Source organism: Lycorma delicatula, chromosome 6 (assembly GCF_047948215.1).
Source record: "Lycorma delicatula isolate Av1 chromosome 6, ASM4794821v1, whole genome shotgun sequence".
Lineage (NCBI taxonomy): Eukaryota > Metazoa > Arthropoda > Insecta > Hemiptera > Fulgoridae > Lycorma > Lycorma delicatula.
Window position 1 is genome coordinate 53,762,715 of NC_134460.1, and position 25,758 is coordinate 53,788,472.

At 29.6% G+C, this 25,758-nt stretch overlaps 1 protein-coding gene across 2 annotated transcripts in view; it reads right to left on the minus strand.

The window, feature by feature from the left end:
* Positions 1-266: 266 nt before the first annotated feature.
* LOC142327072 (putative Golgi apparatus membrane protein-like protein CG5021) overlaps positions 267-25,758 on the minus strand; it is a 28,194-nt gene continuing 2,702 nt past the window's right edge. The window contains exons 2-7 of one of the 2 annotated variants that reach the window (XM_075369879.1): positions 19,627-19,703; positions 17,039-17,193; positions 13,302-13,381; positions 8,073-8,186; positions 2,852-2,983; positions 267-1,356 (exon numbers count right to left, since the gene is read on the minus strand). In XM_075369879.1, the coding sequence (XP_075225994.1) occupies positions 1,288-1,356; positions 2,852-2,983; positions 8,073-8,186; positions 13,302-13,381; positions 17,039-17,193; positions 19,627-19,703 (627 nt within the window). In that variant the 3' untranslated portion in view covers positions 267-1,287. Of the gene's footprint in view, positions 1,357-2,851; positions 2,984-8,072; positions 8,199-13,301; positions 13,382-17,038; positions 17,194-19,626; positions 19,704-25,758 lie in introns of both variants that reach the window. The other variant, XM_075369878.1, reaches the window with a different exon arrangement.

Sequence of the window (25,758 nt, forward strand, 5' to 3'; positions counted from 1 at the left end):
TATAAAGTAAAAAATATAAAACGCATTAAAAGAATTGCAAAATAATGATGAAGGAAAAACATCAAAAATATCAAAAGAAATTTTCAAAATAAAATTATTTTTTAATAGCGATAAACTTGAGTAAAGCCAATTTAAATACTGTATTGTATCCTGTAAAGGGCAACTTTAAATACAATTAGTCAGGAATTTCTTTCCTTCTTATGTCATTACTTAATAAAAAAATTAATATAAAAGGACTCCAATTCAAACTGGAACATATTAATATATTTTTAACATCTTTTATTTATATACATTACAAAAAGAAGCATAAATCTATAAAGAGTTACAAACATTTATTAAATATGTCCACATTGATCTCATATTATGTTTTGGTAAGGAAAACCTGCTCATAATTAAGAAACATACATTGAATAACTTTTAAACAGACAATAATATAAGAAAATTCTAATTTCTTTATCTTGTAAAGAAGTTAGAATTCTACAAAATCTTTAATTCTGAAATTAAATATATCTAATTCATTCAAATAAGAATTATCAGACAAATAATTATAACGTAATGGTTTCGAAACACCTGGAATGTTTTAAGAAATAGCACTAATCTTAAAATGAAATGTGTATAAAATACATGTAAAACATTAAGTAAATAAAAAAATGTGTTTAATAAACTGGTACCTTTGAAATCAATTTACCTAGATTGACGAACTGTAAACGGTTTCATTTAAAGAGTTTGACCAGTCAGTGCTAAATAAAATAATAAAAAAAAGACATATCAATAATTAGGTAATTAAAAGTGACTACACCTCTTTCATAAAAACATTCCTCTAAAAAAATGGTTTACTATATTACAATACAGTATTAAAAAAAAAATTGATAAAGCTATTCTGTGTGTCATTAAGTAATCTACATGATAATGTGGAACATATATGATACAAGGTGTAAATTATTAAAATATTTTTATATTCTTATAATATTACAAAAAAAAAAACTGTTTATACAATTAATTTAAGTTGAAAAGTTAATCAAAACACAAAGATAAGAAAAATGAAATAATGGCAAGTACAATTTAATGTGACTAAAAAAAAAAAAAAAAAAAAAAGAAAACATTAAGCGACTCACTTTTCTTTATATATATATATATATATATATATATATACATAAACAATAATTTAATGATAAATATTTAAAATACAATTAAGATTAACACACATGGTAAGAGTTAACATCTATGTCCTGTTAACACTAATTTCAGTCTGTTTAATACTTAGTAATTAAATTGAAATAATTCACTCTAAACAACATTAGTTGGTGGTGAACCAGTAGTAGGAGGTTGTGATGTTCTAGTTACAAAAGACGACATCTGTAAAGAAAGAAAACAATATAAAATTATTAAAAACATTTTATTCAAGAACATACATAAAATACAAAGAAACTCCCTATTAATTTCACAATAATGACTATTTGAAACAAAACTAAAATCATGATCAAATTAAACAAAACCAGAAAAAATATTATATTATTTAATTTAAACTCCTTTCAAAAAACTACTATTAAGAAAAAACTAAAAGCAAAGATAACAACATAGATGTTACTTTTTTGTCTAATACTCAAAAATAAATTTATAACATTTGTGGGTGAACAATCAAGAAATATTGCTATCATCTGAATATTAAAAACAAAAAAAAAAACATACAATACTATTTAGTTGGAACAAATATTAGCTCACAAATCACTGACAAAGAAATGGCTATAAAATACATTAAAAAAAATGCAGGCAGAGGCTACAATAGAAAAAAATTAACCGAAAGGGGGTAATAAAAAAATTCCACTAAAAACTAAAAAATAAGCCAAGATGAATCTACAAGTAGCAAATACAATTACGAAAGAGCAGATATGAAACAAATAAAATTAAAAAACCAAAATGTACTTAAAATAAATAAACAATAATATAAATTGCATTTCAACTGAAAATACGTCAGAATTTTACTCATACCATATTTTATAGATGACTGCATAAATATTATGTGAGTAGTTATGCATTTTTTCTATCCCAACAAAGAATAAAAATAAAAAATAAAAAATAGACTAAAATTCGACATTGTGAACTGCATTTCAAAATATTAATAATCATTTAATATCCTTTTTTGCTCATATTATTGCTCCCAATCCTGTACTCTAGTTTAAATTTTTCTGAAATATCAAATGTATTTGAAGCAGGTTGGTGAAGAAGAACGACTTCTTCATAGCAGCTGTCTCATGCTATAATAACTAACTGTTGACTCTCTACAATTTATTCTGTTCTATCATACCATTTTTAACTGAAGTTTCACAAAGCACTTTGCATAATCAAAACCTGTTACACAATCCATAAAAGTTTGGCTATATTCCATATAGCCAAATTGGCTTGTTCATTGTCTGGATTCCCATGTGGCTAGGAAGAAACTGATACATATATTATAGTTATTGAAAACAATTGCTGGATGTGAAGTGAATGTGTCTGAAGTGCACTGCAGGATCCATTCTCAGTTATGTAAGCCAATGAGTACTGCATAAAGCTCAACAGTAAATATGGCAGTTTTGTCAGACATGCCAAATATATATACTTCCCAACAGCAAATAAAAATAAACAAAATTAAACTACTATGTGAAGAACTATCAATCTATCTATGGGTTAATCAATCACATCTGGATTCCCCCAAGAATATTTTTGTTGGAATATGAGGAGATCAATATTTGTTTTTTTAAAGAACTCATTCAAGTGTAATTAATGAAAATGTTTCAAGGTGAAATAATGTTTAAAGTAATAAAACTTTACATGTAAAAAAATAATAATAGTTAACAAATAATATACTGACATTTTGTATAACTTGTCTTCTAAAAAGGTCTGATGTAAACGATGAAAAGGAAGAACCTGAACTTCCTAATTTGCATTTTGTATAACCATAAAGATTTGCTCCATTAAGAGCCAATGCGATACACACTAATAACTGAAAAAAAAGACAATAACATGGAAAATAAATAACAGATCAAAATAAAGAACATAAATTAACATTGCTATAAACAACCAGACATGAGATAAACTAAATACCAAAAAATTACAATCATTTTAAATAATAACATACATCCCCTTCAGATTTACATGGGAAAGCCACAAATAAGCTGGCCTTGCTACCTTCTTTACTGAGCCCAAATATACTGTCGTAAATTAGCATGCCAAACTCATCAAAATTCAGCCTTAAAGCTTCACCACAGGAATTCTCGTTAAATGCCATTTTCTGAGAAAACAATTCTTAATGATGCCTTTTATATCTCAGGTGCTTTATATAAGTCGCAGACATAAAAAAGAGTGGGAGAAATAGTTTACTGCAACAAATTAATGTAACCTTTATGGTGAAAATAATGCATTATACATATTGCTTCTACTCAGTAGCACAGCATGATAGATAATATTATCAGTAATATTATATGATAGTAATATATATCAGTGTATATAATGATCTGTTTCATGACAAAGTACGTTACCATTTTCATTACTGATATTGTGCTTTTTCCCCAAGGCAAATATTCATTTGCCCTACATAAAATACTCATTGTATCATTTAAAGACAAAATATAATTTTATCTGTCAGAGTGAATGACTGTTTACACTCTGATAAATGCCACATCTCAAGCAGGAATGCAACTAAAAGGTGTTTTCTGTATGAATTAATAGGTGTTCAAGTATTTTATACAAGTTTTTATTTTAATTTATTTTATTTAATTTTAAAGTTTTATTTTAATATAAGTTTTTATACTACACCTTATAAATGAAAAAAAAAAATCACCAATATTCTATTTATTTACTAATTAATTTCTTAATTTATTTTCAGTTAAAATATATAAATATATTTTAATAGTTAATTGTTGTGTAAAAAAATTGTGTTATTAGTCATGACTGAAAGTGGAATAAGGAAATTTCAAACTACAATTTTAATCGGATAAGATGAACTGTTAAGAGTATGTGTTTTAGTTTAATTTAACCGAACCATATCAATGATCAACAGGTGGCCCTGGGTAAGGCAGTAAAGTACACATCTTACAACTGATGGTTATGCACTTTGCAATGACATTCTTACAACTGACACATTGAAAAATTGATCCGTATGATTTTCTGCGAGTCATCAGATAACGTGTACAGGAGTTTGTTGATTTGAAGAGTAAGCTGTATTGTATAATGAACACAGTTATTACTTGCACAACTACAGATCCGAGGCCAAGACTCTGTTGTTGCAATGATCGTTTAATAAATCAAGAGAAAAATGACTAAAGAAAGATTAGTTATTCAATGACAATGGAATTAATGATAGTTTTCAACTTAATCCTCAGCCAAATTTAGGCACTTATTGTAACACAAGTAACATTCAAGTTGGCAACAACAAAAGTTGGCATAACAAAATTATGACCTATTCTGATACAGATAAAGCACCTTAATTACAAGAGGTTCAAAAGAAATCGATTTCTGTAATCAATTTCAGCAAAGTATCTAATGGAAAACTATTATTTGCATCTTATTTCTTTAATCTGCCTAGTAAAAAATGTATGTTAATACTTGAAAAGAGTTGCACCACTTTTGGAAGCAATGTGATAAGAAACATTCTCCTCACATCATCTACAATGATTTCAGTTCAGGCACTTAATCGACAGAATTTCAAACACTGAATCCACATAGTAATAAACACACACATACAAAAAAATTGCTTTGACGATCCTGGCATACAACTTCTTTCCTCAAATTTACCTTAAAACTAAATTGAAAACTACGTTTAAAACATGCAAAAAATAATATATATTACTGAAATTTATCTTTTTAAGGTTCATGTTATTAATATTATTCCTCTGTACTGTTAAATGATATTTAATAGAATTTATATATATATCTATTTAAACACAGATGATTCCAAATATCATTGGAATCTGTCAGGAGATGATTTTATAATTAAAAACAAGAAAAAACATTCATATAAACATAGATCAGAAAATGATTTGTTAGTGAGTTTCAGCTCATGAACATTTAACCCTGCTTTCTTCTCCATCTGTCAAATTAAACCATACTAAAATTCTTGGGGTAAATTTGTTGCTGCTTTGTGGTTTTTCATCTAAGAAATTGAAAAAAAGTGGTTCCACACCTCTCCCTTACTTAGGTTTTATGAAAAACAGGGTAAACCACAAAAAAAAAGTTAAGTCGGAAAACACTTTTTTAGGTTTGGAATAAAATAACTTTGTTTATTTACCAATAAACAAATAAAATATTTAAAAATAATTTTGCAGAAAATTTATTAGAAAACTAATGTAAATAACATTATTAAAATCAAACAGAAATTTGAGAAGTTCATCTTCTCAATATTTTATACATACAATGATGTATGATATCATTTGTTACAAAAATATCATAACGTTTTCATGCTTAACCCAATCTTCAGTGATATTTTTTATAAATTTTTAGAGTGTTTACATTTACACATTACTCTATTAGCTATTTACATTTTGTAAAAACTGCTAGTTAAAATAAAAATTTTCTTAAAAACATTTAAAATAAATTAGAACAAATATTTGTTCAGTCAAGAATGAAAAAGTATACATACAATAATTATTAATTTATCATATCTTATCATTGTATACAAACTTAAATAATTTTAATAAGAATATCCCCATCAAATTCTGTTTGCAGATTTATAAGGCTGAATTCACGCTTATATACAAGGTTTATTTTTTTTCAAGTCCGATTGGTTGCAAAATAACAACCCGTGCAAAAACCGGATGAACCTTTGCGCATATGTGTTGCGCAGCGTCTCTAGTATGACCTTCAATCACGCCGCATCACTTTGTTTAGTTCTGAACACGCAGCTAGCACGTAAACATGTCTACAACAATAGCATCTCCCGTCAAGTGTGAAGTGCGTGCGGTAATTCGATTTCTTCAGGCTGAGGGGTGTAAAGCAGCTGAAATTTATCGATAAATAAGTAATGTGTATGGTGAAATTAAAATGAGTGACAGCAAAGTGCGACAATGGTGCAGGAACTTCAAAGCAGAATGTGCAGATTTTCATGATGCAGACGGTCAGGGAAGGAAGCGAGTGTCAACCGATGATCTCATTGAGGGAGTGGATGAGGCGATTCAAGAAAATCATCGATTCACAATTGAGCGATTCGTTTCCTGAAATTTCAAGGTCAGCTCTCTACACCATTGTGAGTGAGAGACTTCAGGAACTGTATGCGAGATGGGTTCCCAAGATGCTGTCTGACCATCACAAAACAATGAGAATGGACGTCTCCATAATGTTTCTCCAGTGCTACCACAATGAAGGAGAAGATTTTTTGAACAAAATTGTCACAGGGGATGAGACATGAGTTCATTTCGAAACTGAAGAAACAAAAGAAAAATCCAAACAGCGGATGCATTCTCATTCTCCCAGTAAACCAAAGAAGTTCAAGCAAACCTTCTCCAACAGAAAGTGTATGGCTACTGTGTTCTGGGACTGGATTGGAGTTCTCTTGGTGGTATTCATGGAACATGGCATGACCATCACTGCAGCCTAATACTGCGTGACTCTTCAACATCTACGAAGGAATATAACTACGTCTGAATATAACCTACAGATGTTATTTTTATATGATTTTTAGTTTTTTTTGTGTTAGTTTAACTAACAACAATGTGTGAAAAAGACTGGTTGAAGCAAGGAGAAGCTAGAGAAGCTTTTTTTTTTTTTTTTTTTTTTTTTTTAGCTCCACAGTCTGTGGCAAAGACCACATTGACCCCCAGGAAGGTTCTGCTTTGTGTTTGGTGGGAATGGAAGAACATTGTGCATCATGAACTGCTACCGCCAGGCAGAACGATAGACTCATACCTGTGCTGTTAACAATTAGCGCAACTGTGCCAAGAAATTAAAAAAAAAATATCCTGAATGGTAAAGAGAAAGGGTGTGGTATACCACGCTGACAACCCCAGACCGCATACATCTTTAACGACCCGTCAGAAATTGAGAGAACTTGACTGGGAGGTTTTAATGCATCCACATTATATTCCAGATCTGGCACTGTCAGACTATCATTTATTTCGGTCTTTGCAGAACTCCCTGAATGGTGTTAAGTTAGTTACAAAAGAGGCCTGTGAAAATTACGAGTAACAATTTTTTGACCAGAAACAACAGAAGTTCTATAGCGGTGGGATTATGGTGTTGCTGGAAAAATGGCAGGTCATTGAAAAAAATGGTGAACATGTGGTCCATAATGTTATTTTCCAATAACAATAAATGTACTTTCAATTTTGGCCTCCAAAGTTTCCAAACATTTTAGACAACCTGATTATATAATTGAACTGAAAATCTGTAGTACATAATTGTAAATTGATCTTCCTATACTTTCAATATTATTACTAAGACCTAATCATTAAATAAATACAGTTCCTAAGTGATTTAGGGGAACTCGTTCATAAAATTTTACTTTACAATTTTATCCTTGCTTCACATCCTTCAACTTCCATGATGCTACGAGAAACACATTCTAGGTGTAGTGAAACCTACATTGTAAGAAGTAGTTCTTGGGTGTACTTAGTAATTCATTCTAATAATTAATTGGCATGGCTCATTCTCAAAACCAAAAACGAAATAACAATAAACTCTGCAGTAACCTTAATTTCTAATGCACTTTTAGCATATCTTCATAAAATTCAAAATTTATTTACATCAGCTGGAAGACACAGTTTATATGCTAGTGTAGAAATATTATAAAATTTCAAATTCCAGCTTATTTCAATGCACAATAATTAAATTATCATTTTGAAACTTCATCTGCAACATATTCTTTGAAATGTATAAATTGTTTTTTCATAATTATGAAAGTGATGGTGATGTACAAATGATATAAGTAATAAACAGTAAAAACTCCTGATTACTCAGTTTTCCAGCCATTAGTAAGGCAAACTTGTTATCATTTATGATTAATTACAAAATTGAATAGATATAAATAGTAACATAAGCTAGTAAGAACACACATTTTGAGCAATTTACATTTAATTGTTTTAAAAAAATTCAGAACTTACCAGCCATTTAAATTTAAATGTGAAAAGAGCTATAGGAAAGAGAAGTAGCCACAGGACTGGAACCCCTATCAGTGCTGTCCAAAATATTCCTGCCTCAGAAGGGTGTATCCTGTTCTGTTGGTCCCCCTGGACAGGGATACACTCTCAAACACTCAGATCAAATTAGCATATTACATATGATAACTAAATATTAAAATAAGAATATACACTAAAAATAATAAATACTTAAAATGAACTGATAAGTAATGAAAAATTAAATATAACACAAAATGGAGCTAAGAATTCTGCAAAACTACTGAAATGTCAGTAAAGTGATTTTGTTATACAGATATATTTTAACAATAATGATTAGAAAGATCATCTTGGTGAACAACATATTTAAACAAATTTTTAACTTGAAATAATAGGAGGAGGTTTTTCCAATTTGACCAGTATTTAGCCTCCATGTTCAAAAAATGGATGAATTCTGATGATTATTTTTTTATCTTGTAGAGAAAATTACTCTGATAGTCCAGTTGGAACTTTTTCATATAATTTAGTGATCAATTGTTTTAAATAAAAAATTAGAGTGTCTGTACAAAAAATGAGAGATATTTTCATCATCATTGCTTAGAATTGGATTGTAGTGACATAATCTTACATAGACACATGTTAAACTGATATTCAAAGTATTTTTTATCAAAAAATTAAATAGAAGAGATTAGTTGGAAACTAATCTTAACTAATTAGTTGGATTATGCTTGCTTGATGCTAGACTCTTATATCATTTCTATGTGTTCCTTTTCTTATTTTTATAAAAATGCGTTTCTTGCAAAGAATTTGTTTTGAAAGCCTTTCTCAGGAAAGGGAAAAATTCTGAAAAATGTTGATTTTTTGTTATATAAAATTACAAATGAAACTGTTTCAACTAAGCACGATTGTGGTTAATATGAATATTTTCTAAGAGTATGGTTTCATTACAAAAGTATTTACTTAATATTTGGTCCAAAAGTAGCTATTGATGATGGAACAAAATTTTCTGGGAAGACTATCAACATGTGACTAATTTATGAAATAAAATTTCCTGCAGTAAGTTGGTAGTGTAAATGAAATGCTTATACAGTGTCCATAAAGTCTTTCTATGATTACAAAAATTTATTATAAAAACCCTACTGCAGTTACAGATGTGCGGTTTATGGCAAAAGAAATAAAAAATTATGAAGTTTTTTATATTGATTTGTTGCAGGTAGAGGCAGAGTAGAAGGTACTGTGATCAATTTTTTATAAAATGGCGTCAATCCAGGACAATGCGCAATATGTGTTGTGGTATTACGAGTTGAAATCATTGATTACTGTGCAGTGAAATTTTAGAAGGGAATACGGAAGACCAGCACCTGACAGCAAGAGTATCATTGCGTGGTATGCAAAGTTTAAGGAGAGTGGAAATGTAGTCAACTTCTGTGAACTGGGTGGCCATCCATTAGTGAAGAGAAGGTTCCCAGGTTGTGTAGCAAACATTAATACATAGCCCTTCCAAGTCTACCTGTTGTGCATCATGTGAACTAGGGATTCCCTGGTCAACACTGCACAAAATTTTATACAAGAAACTAAGGTTGCATGTGAATAAAGTTTAGTTATGCAACATCTACAGTCAGATGACGGTCCTCGTTGTGCTGCCTTTGAGACCGAGATTTTGCAACGGATTGATAACAACAATGTGTACCTGCAGTGTGTGTGTTTTCCAGACAAGACAACTTTCTACACCTCAGGGAAAGTAAACAGGAATAATGTAAGAATATGGGGCTCATAAAATCCGTACTTTATCAGGGAAAATTCCCTGACTCCCCTAAAGTGAATGTATGGTGCGATTTGATGCACAACAAAATCATTGGTCCATTTTTTTTATTGAGCGATCAATAACAGCTAACATTTACCTGGATATGCTGCAACATTTTACTATACCTCAACTAAATGACTTGTAACCTAGGGTGGTTTTCCAGCAAGATTGTGCACCACCAAATTGGGGATTACTAGTTCAAGATTTTCTGAATAAATCATTTCATAGCAGATAGATGGGTGCAACGGTACCACTCCCTGGCCACCATGATCACCTGACATAACTCCCTTAGACTTTTTTCTCTGGAGTTATGTTAAGGACAGAGCCGATGCAACAACCGCACTTGATCTGGACACATTGACACAGAAAATAACTGAAACTGTTGCTAGTGTTATCGAAGAAATGTTGACCAACACATGGCATGAAATTGATTATTGGTTGGATATTCTGCAAGTAACAAAAGGCGCACCATGTTGAAGTTTATTGACATGATAAAAAAAAAACTTTATAACTTTTTCTTTCTTTTGCCACAAACTGCACAGCTGTAACTGTAAAGCTTTTTTTGTTATAAATTTTTGTAATCTTGGAAAGACTTTATCGACACCTTGTATTTTATATTACAATTAAATGGTAAACTTACATAAAAATGACTGATTATGAAAACATCAAAGTAATGGTTATATGTTACTAGCAATAGAAAAAAAAACAGTGGATGATAAAAGAATTAATAAATGACTGACTGGTTGTGATAGATGTATGGGGATGACGATAACCAGATATTACAAGAATCCTAGTATGGTGGTAATGATCTCTTTTCCTAATAATTTATCTAAGCAAATTAAGATATGACTGAGAAATAATCATAATCCAGTTTGATAATACAAACCAGGGGGTGTACGCAAGGGGGGTTACCGGGTTTGAACCCCCCTTGAAGGTTTGTACTTCTTAATATTAGGCCTATATAAAATAAACATACTATAAATTTACACTCATATATTTCAGTATCTTTTTAAAAATCCATCGTATTCTTTCCTTTAAATTCTCAGTCAGAATATTACATATTGTTTATAAGATTGAGTCATTAAGCATTTTTATATATGTAATCAACTCAAGTGGAAAGAATTGAACACACCAACATAAATGTAATGTTTGGGCGCCTATATTGTTTATAAGTTGAAAAATGAAATAAAAGTAATAAATACATGCAAAAATAATGTTTTGGAAAACAATAATATAATGCGATGTCAGCATACGGCGTCACAAGCTTGTACATTCACTGGGGCAATTATAGTGTTGGAAATGCGCAGTACACCAGTCCTAGAATATAGAATGAAATAATTGAAGCATGCAACGACCTGATTGTTCAAAATCTCGTGAAAGAACTTAACGCTTCCAGTTGCTTCTCTATTCTCATTCACAAATGAATGATGTCTCTCAATATTATGCCATCTAAAAACATATTTGCATTATTCTATTGGAAATACATGTTTGAATGGATTAGCACTCCTCGACATACATAGGAACTATACTCCAACTGCAGAAAATGTGTTAAATGAACTAATCAAAAAGAAACGTTGTTCGGACATTGTATTGTGAATGCTGAAATTTCCGAATATAGTAACATAATATACCATAGGCTACGTGCATTATAAATACTATATTAATTTAACTACCAGTACTCTTCTTAAACAATGATTTTTCAAAACAATAGTATACTATAGTAGAGTACTGATTTGAATGTTTGAGACAACTGTATTCAATTCTCTATTCAAATTCCTTCATAGAATGCAGATTCATCAGTGCCAGTTTTATTCTTCAACCTTTGTGAGTTCCATATTGAATGTGTTTAATTAAATTTATTTCATTATATTTGATAGCTTCCATGGATTTTAAATGTTATGTAAGTGTCGTACCTATCGTATGTAAGTAACTGTTGACTAAAATATATGATTATTGTGTAGCCTAAGTGTAATAATGTCATACGGCACTAGCAATAGCATTTTTATTATACAAAATAAAATAGATGTTAAAAGTTTTTAAAAAAAATTGTAGCTTAAGGCTGTGAAAAAAATACATTATAGAAGATTTTATTAGGATATTTATGAATGCGCTATATTTGAACATTGTAAAATAAATATATAGTAACATAATGTAATAATAACAAAATAACACATACAATTTAAAATACTGATGTCAATTGTAAATAATTTTAATAATGACCCCCCCTTAAACAAAATTCTGCGTATGCCACTGATACGAGCAGATGTAATCAGAACAGTTATAGCTACTTCATGTGTGTATATTGAGTTGTATAAAGACCAATAGCAAAAAAACATATTGATACATGCTTAATTATAACAATCGTGGGCCAAAAGTGGAGGCAAATTAAAAAGGACAGTGGTATGAATTCAACAATTACCACATCTTATTTATTGAAGAGAAGGGTCAGTATCACTTTTTCTAAGAGATGGAAGGTTTTAGCAAGCTTAGAAAAATGATGTAGCCAATACTCATTTCCAATCGTAATTTTGTCTAAAAATTATTCCTTCCTTCTCACAATGATCCAAACAGAGAGAAGTTTTTGAAATATCTTCTACTGTGTCCTTCTATAAATAAATGAATTGCCCACCAAGCACAAATCTTTTGACAGCTCAGACACACAGAGATGTAATTGTGCATACTTGCTTGCAAAATATCTAAATCAACCCAATATCATTCTCTATACATCACTTATTACAAGGAAACATTTGCCAACATTCTCAATGTTGTCCTTCATTATCAAAGTTGATGGTCTTCCCTTCCACTAAATGTCCTCAACATCCACACAATTCAATTCAATTTTTGAAAAGCTTGCACCATTTTGTGATTACCTGTTGTAGAAAATTGTTACATCACCATACATTTCACTCAAATAGTGATTAATCACAGTAAGGATTACCTCCTTGCCCACAGGAAGCAAGTAGCTAACTAATTCTATAATATATAAAATATTATTAAAAATGAAGAAATGGAAGTGTAATCAGTGTTGCCAACAACATTCATCAAGATATCTCTTACGAAAAAACTTGGCTAAATGTAGCTAATGTTTTAATTACACCTCATATAAGTTGATAAAAGAAATTTTATAAGAAATTCTGTAGGAAATGCATTTGTATGTCAAATATATGTGTATCTATAGTGGAGGAAAGTGAGAGTTAAGCAACGGAAAGAAATAAAGCACAGAACGCGACATTAAAGTTAATGTAAATAGAAAGTAATGCAAACAAAATAATTAAAAAAAAAAAATCATGTGCCAAATTTAAATGTACAATATTCATTTATATAAAAAGTATATATTTATATTACAATTAGAATACATGCGCCAATTTACGTGAATTTTTAAGTATAAAATGAAGTTCAAAAAGTAAACCCACCTTTCTTGATTCAAAAACCCAATGCGATGTACCTTCATCATCTACATAATTCCACCACCTTAATCCAACCATCAATCTTCCTATAAACGAAAAACAAATTTGTTTTATAATAAAGTTTCATCATTATAAATTCTGTTAGTAGTAATAATAATAACATTACAATTAAAATAGATGTAAAAAAGTACAGTGATAGAAGCAGAATTTAGTACACCCAACAAACTTGTGTAAAATAAGAAATATGTAAATTATAATTGTGAAGAACTAAATAAGATTCAGCAATAACATTAATAAAACTAAAATAACTAAAGAAATATGAGCATCATAACTGATAATTCCTATAAAAATGTGAGCATTATAACTTACAATTTTTATTCTTAATTTGCAAATGTAGTCAATTCTTCTGGTAGAAAATTTGGTTAAAATCTATTAATTGTGTTTTAAAATGCTCTATCAACAATATATAGTAAAATAAAAATATTTTAAAATCAATCAAGACCTAATTACTACTTTTTTCAAGGAAACTAATGGCTATAAACAAAGAAAATGAAATATGAGTATAAAGGTATTTTGAACTTTTAACTGTAAAAAAATGTCAAACAAAAAGTTACTCAAGTTTTTTTATAGAAATACCAAATTTCACTACATTATTGCATACATATTAATGTATTTTGCAATATTAAAACATTAAATAGTACAATAAGGGCACACTGCTAAAGAGGTTAACTGAAAATTGGTGATCCAAGGTAAACAGAAAACATGAGAATTTAAATTCATAACAGTAATTATACCTACAGTTAAGTCTGAGTTCTGTAAGCATAGTTGGTAGATGTGCAGTAGTTAATTTTATTTGCCTCTGAGTATGTGTTGGTATTGGTGAGCAGGTGTAGTGGGAGTAAATAGATTGAGGAGGGAATGAACTGACAAATAATATAAGAAAATATTCAGTCTTCAACCAGTTTGTATTATTTGAAAGTGTTGTACCTATTGCAATTTTGACAGGAATTATTATTTTTCAGTACTACAACAAACAGAACTTTTCAATAACTCAAACAGCACCTTTCAGAACTACTTACAGCATACAGTATCTTTCAATACTACCCTACTACAAACAGTGTTTTTTGAAATCAACACCACAGTGTTTCAGTGACTGAAATCAACACCACAGGCAAAGAAGTGGTGGTCAGAAGCTAAAGTAAATACATTAATATGAATGTACTGAAAAACATGTCTGAGTCGTAGAAAATTATGTTTGGAATTTCAGAACTTCATGTCTAATCTTTATAAAGTATCAATTTACACATTAAGTTAATTATTGACAAAAGAAGAACAATTAGTTGAAAATGGAACATTCAGTATGTCAGTTCAGTAAATATTGATAATTTCTAAAAATGTGCAGTAAGTAAAGTGATATTTCTATAAAACCGATCAAACACTGCCTACTTTAAGAAACAGGTTAAGAGTTTTGAAGCTAGAGCTCAAAACTTGTTGATTCCAGATGCTCCAGCATCAAGAATACAACAGGAATTTTTATCAAAAAACATTATATATACTTCAATCAACACAATTTGGGAATACAGGAAAGAAGGAAGACCTAACACATTTTATGATGAGTTCTACATTCATTCAACACATGTAACAATAATGAGTGAACTGATGAATCCATCAACGAGTGTTAGAAGAAAATTTCAAAAGAATTAAGGATGATAATAATAATTCAGATTGGTAATGAGGAAAGAGGTGTGAAAAGCATCTTTTTGGTTTTAAAAGGGTAGTAAACATGGGTCTATCACAATCAAATGAATGAGGAGAACTACAATAAATGAATTAGAAGCCAGATAAGAGGACAACTTCCCGAAAAATTAATCTTGGTGGTAGATAAGGCTCTGTATAATAACAAATGAAAACGCACATTTTAGTAGCTAAGAGAAAGGAGTATTCCATGCTCTAAGTTAATATTCCATGTTCAGATCAAAAATTAATGAACCAGTGGAAAGAACAAGTCAAGACATAAAGAATATTATTTCAAAAAGATATTTCAAACAGATCATAAAATATTGATCTAAGATCATCTTTCTACCATCCAAAGCAAAATCTGATGAAATAAATTTGGGCAAAAATGAAAAATTACACTGTTATATATAATATAATGAATGAGAAATATTTAGAGAATCAGATAGCAAATTTTGAAAAAAGTGTTGTAATTATGTTTTTAGAAGATTAGTATTACAGCTATGAACATGCAATCTAAAAGGATAATTGTGAACGATGGCAACAGTAGTGATGAAGAACCTGAATCATCTGAGAGCAAAATTGAGAAATAAGATTAAATGGATAGGATTGAGCCATTTTAATAAATATTTATGTACTTAAATTTTAAATTATTTTACATGTATGGTTATTATAAATAACCAGACATTGTACGGAGACTAAATATTTTATACAAAAAAAATTTGCATTATATTTTATATAAATAAATAAAAATAAAACATATATAAAGTAAAATTGATAAATACATTTAAAAGATATAAAACACCATAAAAATTTAACCAATAAATGATTTTAAAATGATCACAGAAAGATAAGAATCCACATGACAGGAGACAAGCTTCTGCTGCTTGCAGAAAGACACATTCATGCATACACTAAGGTGATCATATCTGTTTTACTCCAATCTATCACTGCTAATAGTACAGCTTCCTTATCTGTGTCTAAAATAACCCTTCAAACCTGTACAAAAACTATGATTACATATGACTTATGCACTTGGGTTTAAACTTGGAACACGCAGCATCACAGAACAGATCAATAATAATCACTAATTATGCAATTAACAGCTTTCTTTATGTCCACCCCCAACATGTATAACAAAGGAAAATGAAAAACGTTTGATTTTAAAGCTAATTTTGTACACAATAACAAATTAAATTGTGTATTAGAACCACTCAGTTCATCCGTGAAAATTTATAAAATTTGATACAATAGATGTTTTTAAACTACTTCTATTCTAGTTTATTAATCAATAATACACTTATTATATACATAACTCAGGAAACTTTTAGCAATTAACAAAGGAGAAAATTTTACATCTCTCAAATAGATTATCATTGAGACCATACATCAGGTTTTTTTTAGTGTTAGCAAAGTTACAGCTTTCTAGTACAGGATTAAAAAGAGAAAAAAAACATTTCTATCCTCTACTTCCAAAACACTTTGGAAGATACTTACAAAGCTGCCACCTTATTAAAGTTTCCTAAGTGTACACAAAATGAAACAGATTCAAATTAATTTTTACAAGAAAAAATTCACACACACACACACACACACACACACACACAGAGAGAGAGAGAGAGAGAGATAAATTTAAAGAACCTTCTGAAAAAAATTTTGTTCGTCCTACTAAACTCTTATATCAATATCATGATATATTGACAGGATGTCATCATTTGAACATTAAGTGTCTTGAGCAATTTTTATACTGCAAAATAGACCATATAAATAGTTTTACATATGATCTCCAGAAAGTAGATTGTTTTTAGCAGGTTTTCTTTTATCAGTAACAAATTTTCTGAATTTTTAAATAGCATTCACAACTTTAAAATAAGTCAGGTACCAAACTTTTATGAAATGATACATGTAGCTGTAGAGAAACTTCATATAATTATTATATTATTATCTACATATAATGGCTCCAGTGCAATGTTGAAAAACATATAAAATGATGAAATTAATTTATTTACCTGTAATATTTTTAACTGTCCAAAAATCCATTGAAAGTAGTAGTACAATTATTACAAAAGTAGTAATAAATCCATCAATGAAAACAGTACTAAATACGTATAAAAATAAAGCTGAAAATCGAAATACCAGATGAAAGACTGTCACATACGGATGTCTAAGAAAAAGAAAAAAAGTTATACAAAATACAAGCTGCTATTAAACACACATATTGAAATAATTATACTATATTATAAAAAATGGTTTTATATATATATATATATATTAATTTTACCCGACTATAAATAACACCCCCAAAAACCATGTTAAACAATTAATAGGAGACTTCAGAGAAAGAATTTACTGCAACATCATTGGAAAATGGCCCACCTAAAGAAAAGAAACAAAAATGGACAGACTCATCAATCTCTGTAGAAACCACAACCTAATCTTGAAATCCACATATTTCAAGAGGAAACCTCAAAACCTGGAAACCTTGACAACACTAAAGGAGAATGGCAACTAGACCATGTCTTCATGGACAAACACCACCACAAGGGGATCTAAAACATTCAAGTCCTCCAAGGAGTAGACACAGGCTCAGTTCACTATGTAGTCAAAATTAAAATTAAATTTACTTTCCATAGAAAGCAACAAAACGAAGCTGCTAAAACTAAAAGAAAAAAGGACCCAACCTAACTAATCAAGAATGAAAATTACCAAAAGGCAACCGAAAAAATAACAATCTCGAATAAACTAGAAGATCTAGTCAACAATCTTAAACAAATCGTATAAGAATTAGCCCCAATAAGTTCCTGTAAAAAACATCAATGGTGGAACAGCGAATGTGATGAAACAGTGGAAAAAAGGCATCAAGCATAGCTATTTCACAAATACCAAAAATCAGAAACATCCTTCCAAAATCTAATAAAACAAAGAAAAGAAACCACCCGAACCCTAAGGAGAATATAAAGTCAACACCATAAAGACATACTGAAGTCAATAGAAGAAAAATTCAATAAAATAGTCAAGAGACTACTAACCCTTAAAAAATCAACTTCAAAAATATGAACTCCCCACCCAACCCTACTAATAAAGAATGAAAACAGTAAACTGCCCCAGAACAATAAAGACAACAAGAAAATCCTAGTTAAATACTTTAACAAACTCATAAACTTTATGTTCAACTTCACTGGTAATTTTCTCATAGAAAGAAGAGAGATAGGTAAATAAACCACTGGACCAATCTTTTACCTTCGAGTAAATATGAATAAATTTCTTTTTCTTTCATCCTTCCAAGACCAATAGTTTTTTAGTTATGATTTTTCTGCAAACCCTTACAAGCACAAAAATAGGTGTACCCACCATAACAAAAATGGCCATCACAGGTAAACTGCTTATATAAAAAAATAAAAACAATAATAATTTTAAGGTCCTGAAACATGTAGGAAACAAGTGGGTAAGTTTCATTTTATTTTTGAATTGGTCAAGCAACCAGCTTGTTTTTTAGAACAATTCAAATGGATTAACTCATTTGAGAACGCTACAGAGAGGTTTTATAGTTTTTTCTAGAACTCATGAAGATTTTTACATTTGAATAAATAAATTTCTTCTCCATCTTGAAATTGTTTCTGAGTTTTTGAATGGCTTGATCTCTCTAGATCTTCATCAGGTAGTAATCATTCTTGGTAAACATTGTTATTTAAACTTTCAAGCTCCTTAAAAGGAGATGAAAAATTCTTCACATTTAATTTTACACTTCTCATTTCTATTTCAATCTAAAAATTTTCTTGAATTAAAATAACCATAAGCTGTAATTTTTCCACCCATGTTCAATGATTTATTTCAAACTCCACTTAGTTTTCACGAAATTTAAGAAAGTTCAAGGATTCATTTATAAATTTTTACCTACTAAGAATCAAACGATAAATTAATTGTTACAAATTCTAATCAATCAAAATCTAAATGGGAAATAAAGTCAGCTGAACGTGAATCATTAAATGAACTACTTTTCTTTATTTTTTCATTCAGCAAAGTGAGAAAAATTAACAAGTCAATTAATAAGTAATTTTCACTTGCAGTGTTTTCAGAACCTGTAAACTTCCTCTGGTGCTTATTAGAAAATTGAAAAAATCTCATAGTAATTAAAAATACCAGCATAAAATTTAAACATTTTTGTAAAACTGCATATTTCTGAGTATTTAATTATTTTTACAGTAATGTAATTAAAATAATTTTAATACAGCATTTATATTGAAACTTATTTTTAATTTATTTCACAGAATTCTTGCTTATCTGGAAAAGGATCAGTTCTCATTATTCTGGTTAAATAGGATTCTAAGTAAAGTAATTGCAAATTACAAAAATAAACAGAGCCAAAATTTAGTAACCTGACTTAATCTATTAATTAAAAAATAAAAAACTGATAACAAAATATTAATAAATTTTTTTGTTTATAAATTTTAGTTATATAGATAAATAATAATTCTTTACAGTCACATATTATTCCATCACAGTAACAAGAACTGTTTAAAAATGATTCAACAGAATTTAGTAATTACTAATGGATTAATAATAAAATTGAAATATTCTACATTGGCGATTAACTTACCTAAGTTTATTCTTCGTAGCAATCTGATCATCTTCTTCACCGAATGCTAAAGTATCATCATCATCTAACAGAGGTACCTAAAATTAGAAAAATGTGATTTATTTATTAGTAAAAATAAGTCATATAATAATAACAATAATGGATCACAGGGATAGAATAATAGATTAAAGTGAATAGTTAATTATTCTTTAAGTACGTGATTAAAAAAATTACAATTCTAGTAAAATATATATATTTTTTTAATATATTTATTTATTTTTCATTTTCCTGATGTGTACATTCCAATCTGCTCAACTAGTGAAACAATAAGCAACTCCCCATGGCCCAGCAAGATTAGGATGATATGTATAACATGTAAGTGAGGTGTAGTCTAGTACAGACTCAGGCTGACCATTCCTCAAATTTGTGGTTAATTGAACCCCAACCATCAAAGTACACTGGTATTCACTGTTTAGTTTCCAAATTTGTATAAAAGTGACTAACGTTTACTAGGATTTGAACCTCAGAAACTTTAACATTGATAATAAGCTGTTAACCAACTGATTCGCAATGATCAGTTAACCACTAGACCAGCCTTCGGCTTCTCAATACATAACAATTAAATTAAAAAAATTTCTCAATTGATAAGAAGATTTCATTTACATAAGATAATTCTCCTGACTTATTCTTACATTAAAAAAGTTTATATCTATCAATTAAAAAAAGAAAAATTTCTATAATTTACATGTGTAAAAATATTTGTAAAATTCAAATGACTAAAGTAACAGATAATTAAAAACTAAGAAGAAATGAGGAGACCATTGTCTTCCATTTAAATAAATATATCCATATTTTAAGAAAACATGCACTACCATACCGCTATTCTGATATTTTTCATACTTAAAATTATGTTCTTGAAACGCTTTCCATAGATCTTAAATATCTGGTTAAAATGATATCAAAAACAACTTTCAACAGTTCCTGTCCAATATTACCAGTAGCAATAGTAGTAGTAATTCCAGGATTTAATTTAGTTTTAAGACTGTTGTAATGTATAGATATGTTTAGGAAATAACAAAGTTGCAAGTTCAAAATAATTTATGATATGGCAATGAGATTATGGAAACGTTAGGAAATCAGTCAAAAAAATATCTATTAATTTGTTTGTAGTATAAACTGATTGTCAGTTATTGAAATCTAACTTACAAAAAAAATAATATACAAGATGTTAAAGATGAAAACTTCAGAGTTTATAGTTAAACAAAATAAATTCATCCCATAATTCTGTTGTAAGATGCAAACATCCACTTGCCAACTTTTTGAAAATTCAAGCCATATAATTTTATGGATAAGGATCCTTCTGTTTCTGAGCTGCTTTGGTTATTAACACAAGCTGAAATAAAGCAGGGTTCACCTAAAAAAAACATTCTGAATTTAACTCAGAATGGCATTATTTAGTTCTAACCATCTTCATAAACAGATATTGGTGATTCAAGCAATTCCAAGTAGTTCAAAGATTTCAGTTCATAAATAATAGTTTTAGTTTTTTCTTACCATCATGATTGTGATAACTAGATCTAACTACTGTGATTGTCGGCATATTGATTTAACTTAGTAGTGAATAGTATTTACTACCAGCTTAATACTTTTAAACATCAGAAAATTATGGGAAAGGTTCCTCAGAAAGCCTGTTGTTATAGAAATTTCAGAGCACCCCCTTTGGGTTGGTTTGTTTGTCTCATCTAGTAACTCTTCAACAAGTAAATCATCCCTTTTTTCATTACAAACTTCTTTCTTTTGTACTTGATGTCTTTTGATTAATTTTTTGTGGGTTTTAGGTACCCATTGGATGTGGAAAAGAGAGGTAAATAAGATTACTGTATTCTTGGGGAGTGGATTTATACAGCTTCTGTTTTCAACTCATTATGGCTAACAAAAAACACCCAGCCTGCCATTGAGACAAACCTGAGAACAGTCAGGCCTTAATCTCTTCTAATGTATACACACTGATTTTGATGAACTCAACTGTGTATGATGAGAATTTCCAAGAAGTTTTTCTTCTGTTACTAGTGTTACATTATGGTGATTTCCATTCCTTAAGTAATTTCAGTCCCTCACAAAAAATGTTTGATACCAAAAGGAATTTTCTACAATGTGGATTGATCATGCCTTCAATCAGAATCTCAGTTAAAAAATTCTTGTAAGTGAAGCAGTACTTGAACTGTTCACATACTGAATTGAATTACTAAAATTAAAGATTCTTAATCCTTTCTGATCATCTCATGATCTTTGGATCAAAATATTATTCACTGAAAGTTGTGCTTTAACAGCAACAGAAATCATAGGAAGTTTTACAATTCTCAAAATGTTACACAGTTAAATTTCCAGACTTTGTGATTGTGCATATTTTCCTGAAATAATGTCTGTACATATCCACAGAGTTTTCAGTTTAAAGATTAAATTCTACAACAATCTAGAAAAACTGATGTGAAGCTCATAAACATTACAAACAAGAATGAAAACTGAAAATGATTAATAATTCAGTTAATGTTTGAAGGACTGAAGACAAATATTCTAGACATTTAATGTGACAAATATGTAATTCACCAAAATGTCAATAATAATTACTCAAAAAGGTAGTGGAAAAGAAGGGAATCCATAGATTCTAAACAATAAAAAAAAAAAAAAAAAAAAAAATAGTATGTTACCATGATAAGCCAGTTCAAAACCAGCATCCTAAAGCTACATTACTCAAAGAAATACCCAAGGATTTCTTTAGGTAATTCCTTGTGTTTGATTGTACTAATATCTTCAGTTCTGTTGCACATTTGAAAATCACAAGGGCTGTATTATTGGATTATAATAATAATATATTATCATTATAGAATATATTAAACAAAATTTGTTCATCAAGGAGTCTGTTATAAAATTTGCTTCCATCATTGGTTATCTACAAGATACTTTAATGAAACCACAAAGATGTTCAATTAATACTGAAAGCTTAACTATAGTCTATAGGGAGTAAATTAAGCAACAAAATATTGATGTAGCTTAACTAATTATCTAAAGAGAGTGATGTCAACCTACTTATGTTTAATAAATTATTTTATTTAATATAGCTGATGGACTAATGTTTAGAGCTTTTTAATGTGTGGAAACTTTTATTTTCAAATTAATTTCTTTTATTCATAAATCAGCTTTATTGCATAAAGCTGATTTATAGTGCTTGGTCTAAAATAGCAAGGTTTGAAGGAAATATTCATATTAATTGAGTTTCATATGCAGCAAGGATACTGCTGGTATGCAATATGATGGATGTCAAATCATTATTTTTCTCTATAAACCAGAAGATAATTCATCTATAGTTCATGATGTATACAAATTACCAGGGAATGATTGTAAGTAAAATGTTCTTTGAACACAACCTGAAGGTGCAGTTAACATTGCATCAAAAAAACAAAACAACCTAACACAAACTGATTTAGTTAAAAGAATTTGGTTAAGTGAAAGGACTGACTAAAAGCATTCACTGTCGGTATTAAATTGAAAAAAAGAAAAAAAAAAGCATTATTCACTGAGCTAGTCCTTGGTGGAAACAGATTTATCCAATGTTCTATGAGTGGCATTCTAAAATATTTTGTTCAACTTGTAATGTGTAAAAGCAAATTACAACGACTTGTGGTCTTACTGTCAATGGAAGCAGAATATAATGCTACAAGAGAGACTGGTTAGACACTGGTATGGCTTGCTAGCCTTTAAAGCAGATTGGTTCAGAGGATTTAACTTCTGTTACTACATTTTCAATTAACTAAATTGCCACAATACTGATAAATAATTTCAGTTCCTGTGAACGCTTCAAATACATAAATAAATATGCTTAAAATATATACAGAATAAAGAAGAAAGATCTCAGCAAAATATATATAAACTTAAGTTCAAGATTTAAATAAAATTCTATTTTCAGGTCAACTGTAAGAATCGGAAATTCTACTCCAATATGTTTAGAGGACTCATCCAATAATGAACAGTGTGGTGGTGTGTTTGTTGGAAGTATACATTATTTATTTATTATATTTAATGCGAGTATACAACCTATGTATGACAATATAGATGTTGTTCTTTAGGTATGTTTATGTAATGATATTTTTTTTAATTTGTGTGGTCTATAGTGCTGTTAATTCTTTAAGTATTGTGCTCATAATACTATTGTCATACATGATTAGATACTATGATTCAACTGTTTTGATTGAATTTTCCTTAAATTTTCAAACTGTTTATTTCAGAAATCTTGGTTGTTTTAGTCTTCAGTCATTTGACTTACTTTTTCTGTTTAGCCTCTGGAACCACTGTAAGGTATTACTTCAGAGAATGAATGGGAATGATATGTATGGATGTAAATGAAGTGTAGTCTTGTACAGTCTCAATTCGACCATTCCTGAGGTGTGTGGTTAATTGAAACCCAACCACCAAAGAACAATGGTATCCACAATCTTGTATTCAAATCTGTATAAAAGTAACTGCCTTTCCTAGGATTTAAACCTTAGAACTCTCGACTTCAAAATCAGCTGATTTGCAATGACGAGTTCACCACTAGACCAACCCAGTGGGTTTTTCAGTAATTTGACTGATTTGATGCAGCTCTACAAGAATCCCTATTTAGTGCCATCATTTCAATTTCGGAATACCCCCTACATCCCTAACAATTTTCTTTACATATTCCAAACGTTGCCTGCCTGCACAATTTTTCACAACTACCTATCCCTGCAATATCAAAGCAACTATTCCAGGATGTTTTAAGATGTGGCCTATGAGTCTGTCTCTTCTTTTAGCTATATTTTTCCAAATGCTTTTTTCTGCATTAATTTGCCACAACACCTCTTCATCTGTCACTTTATACACGCATCTGATTTTTAACATTCTGCTATAGTACCACATTTCAAAAGCTTTTCATGGCTTTCAAGATATTTTATATGCTTCTCCTTTGTCCATCTTTAGTAATTCTACTCTCCAAACAAAATTTTTCTATCGCACTCATTTCTCATCCTATTTCTATATTTAGTGGTCCTTCTACTTTATTGGTATTAAATTTCATTACTTTCATTTTGTTCTTGTTTACTTTCATGTGGTAATTCTTGAGTAGGACTTCATCTATGCCATTCATTCTTTCTTCTAATTCTTTTTTATTATCAGCTAGAATCATAGCATCTTTATCTTTTCACACTGCACTGTTACTTCAAATCTAAATTGTACTTTAATATAATTAACTGCTAGTTCTATGTAAAGATTAAAAAGTAAGGGATAGGGAACATCCTTGTCAGACTCACTTTTCTATTACTGGTTCTATCTTATGCTCTTTGATTATTACTGCTACAGTTTGATTCTAGTAAATGTTAGCAGTTGTTCTATCTCTAAACTTGAACACTAATTTTTTTAAATGCTGAACATTTTATTACAGTCTACATTATCAAATGCCTTTTCTAAGTCTATAAATGCTATCTATGTTGGTATGCTTTTTTTAATTTTCCTTCTACTATTAATCTGAGCGCTAAAATTGCTTCCCTTTTCCCAATACTTTTCCTGAAACCAAACTGATCTTCTTCTAACACTTCTTCCACTCTCCTCTCAGTTCTTCTGTATAGAATTCTAGTTAAGATTTTTGATGCATGACTAGTTAAACTAATTGTTCTGTATTCTTCACATTTATCTGCCCCTGCTTTCTTTGGTATCATTACTATAACACTTTTTTTGAAGTCTGACGGAAATTCCCCTTTTTCATAAATATTACACACCAGTTTGTATAATCTATCAATCGCTTCCTCACCTGCACTGCGCAGTAATTGTACAGGTACTCCGTCTATTCCAGAAGCCTTTCTGCCATTTAAATCTTTTAATGCTCTCTTAAATTCAGATCTCAGTATTGTTTCTCCCATTTCATCCTCCTCAACTTCCTCTTCTTCCTCTATAACACCATTTTCTAATGCATTTCCTCCGTATAACTCTTCAATATATTCCACCCATCTATCGACTTTACCTTTCGTATTATATATAGGTGTACCATCTTTGTTTAACACATTATTAGATTTTAATTTATGTACCCCAAAATTTTCCTTAACTTTCCTGTATGCTCCGTCTATTTTACCAATGTTCATTTCT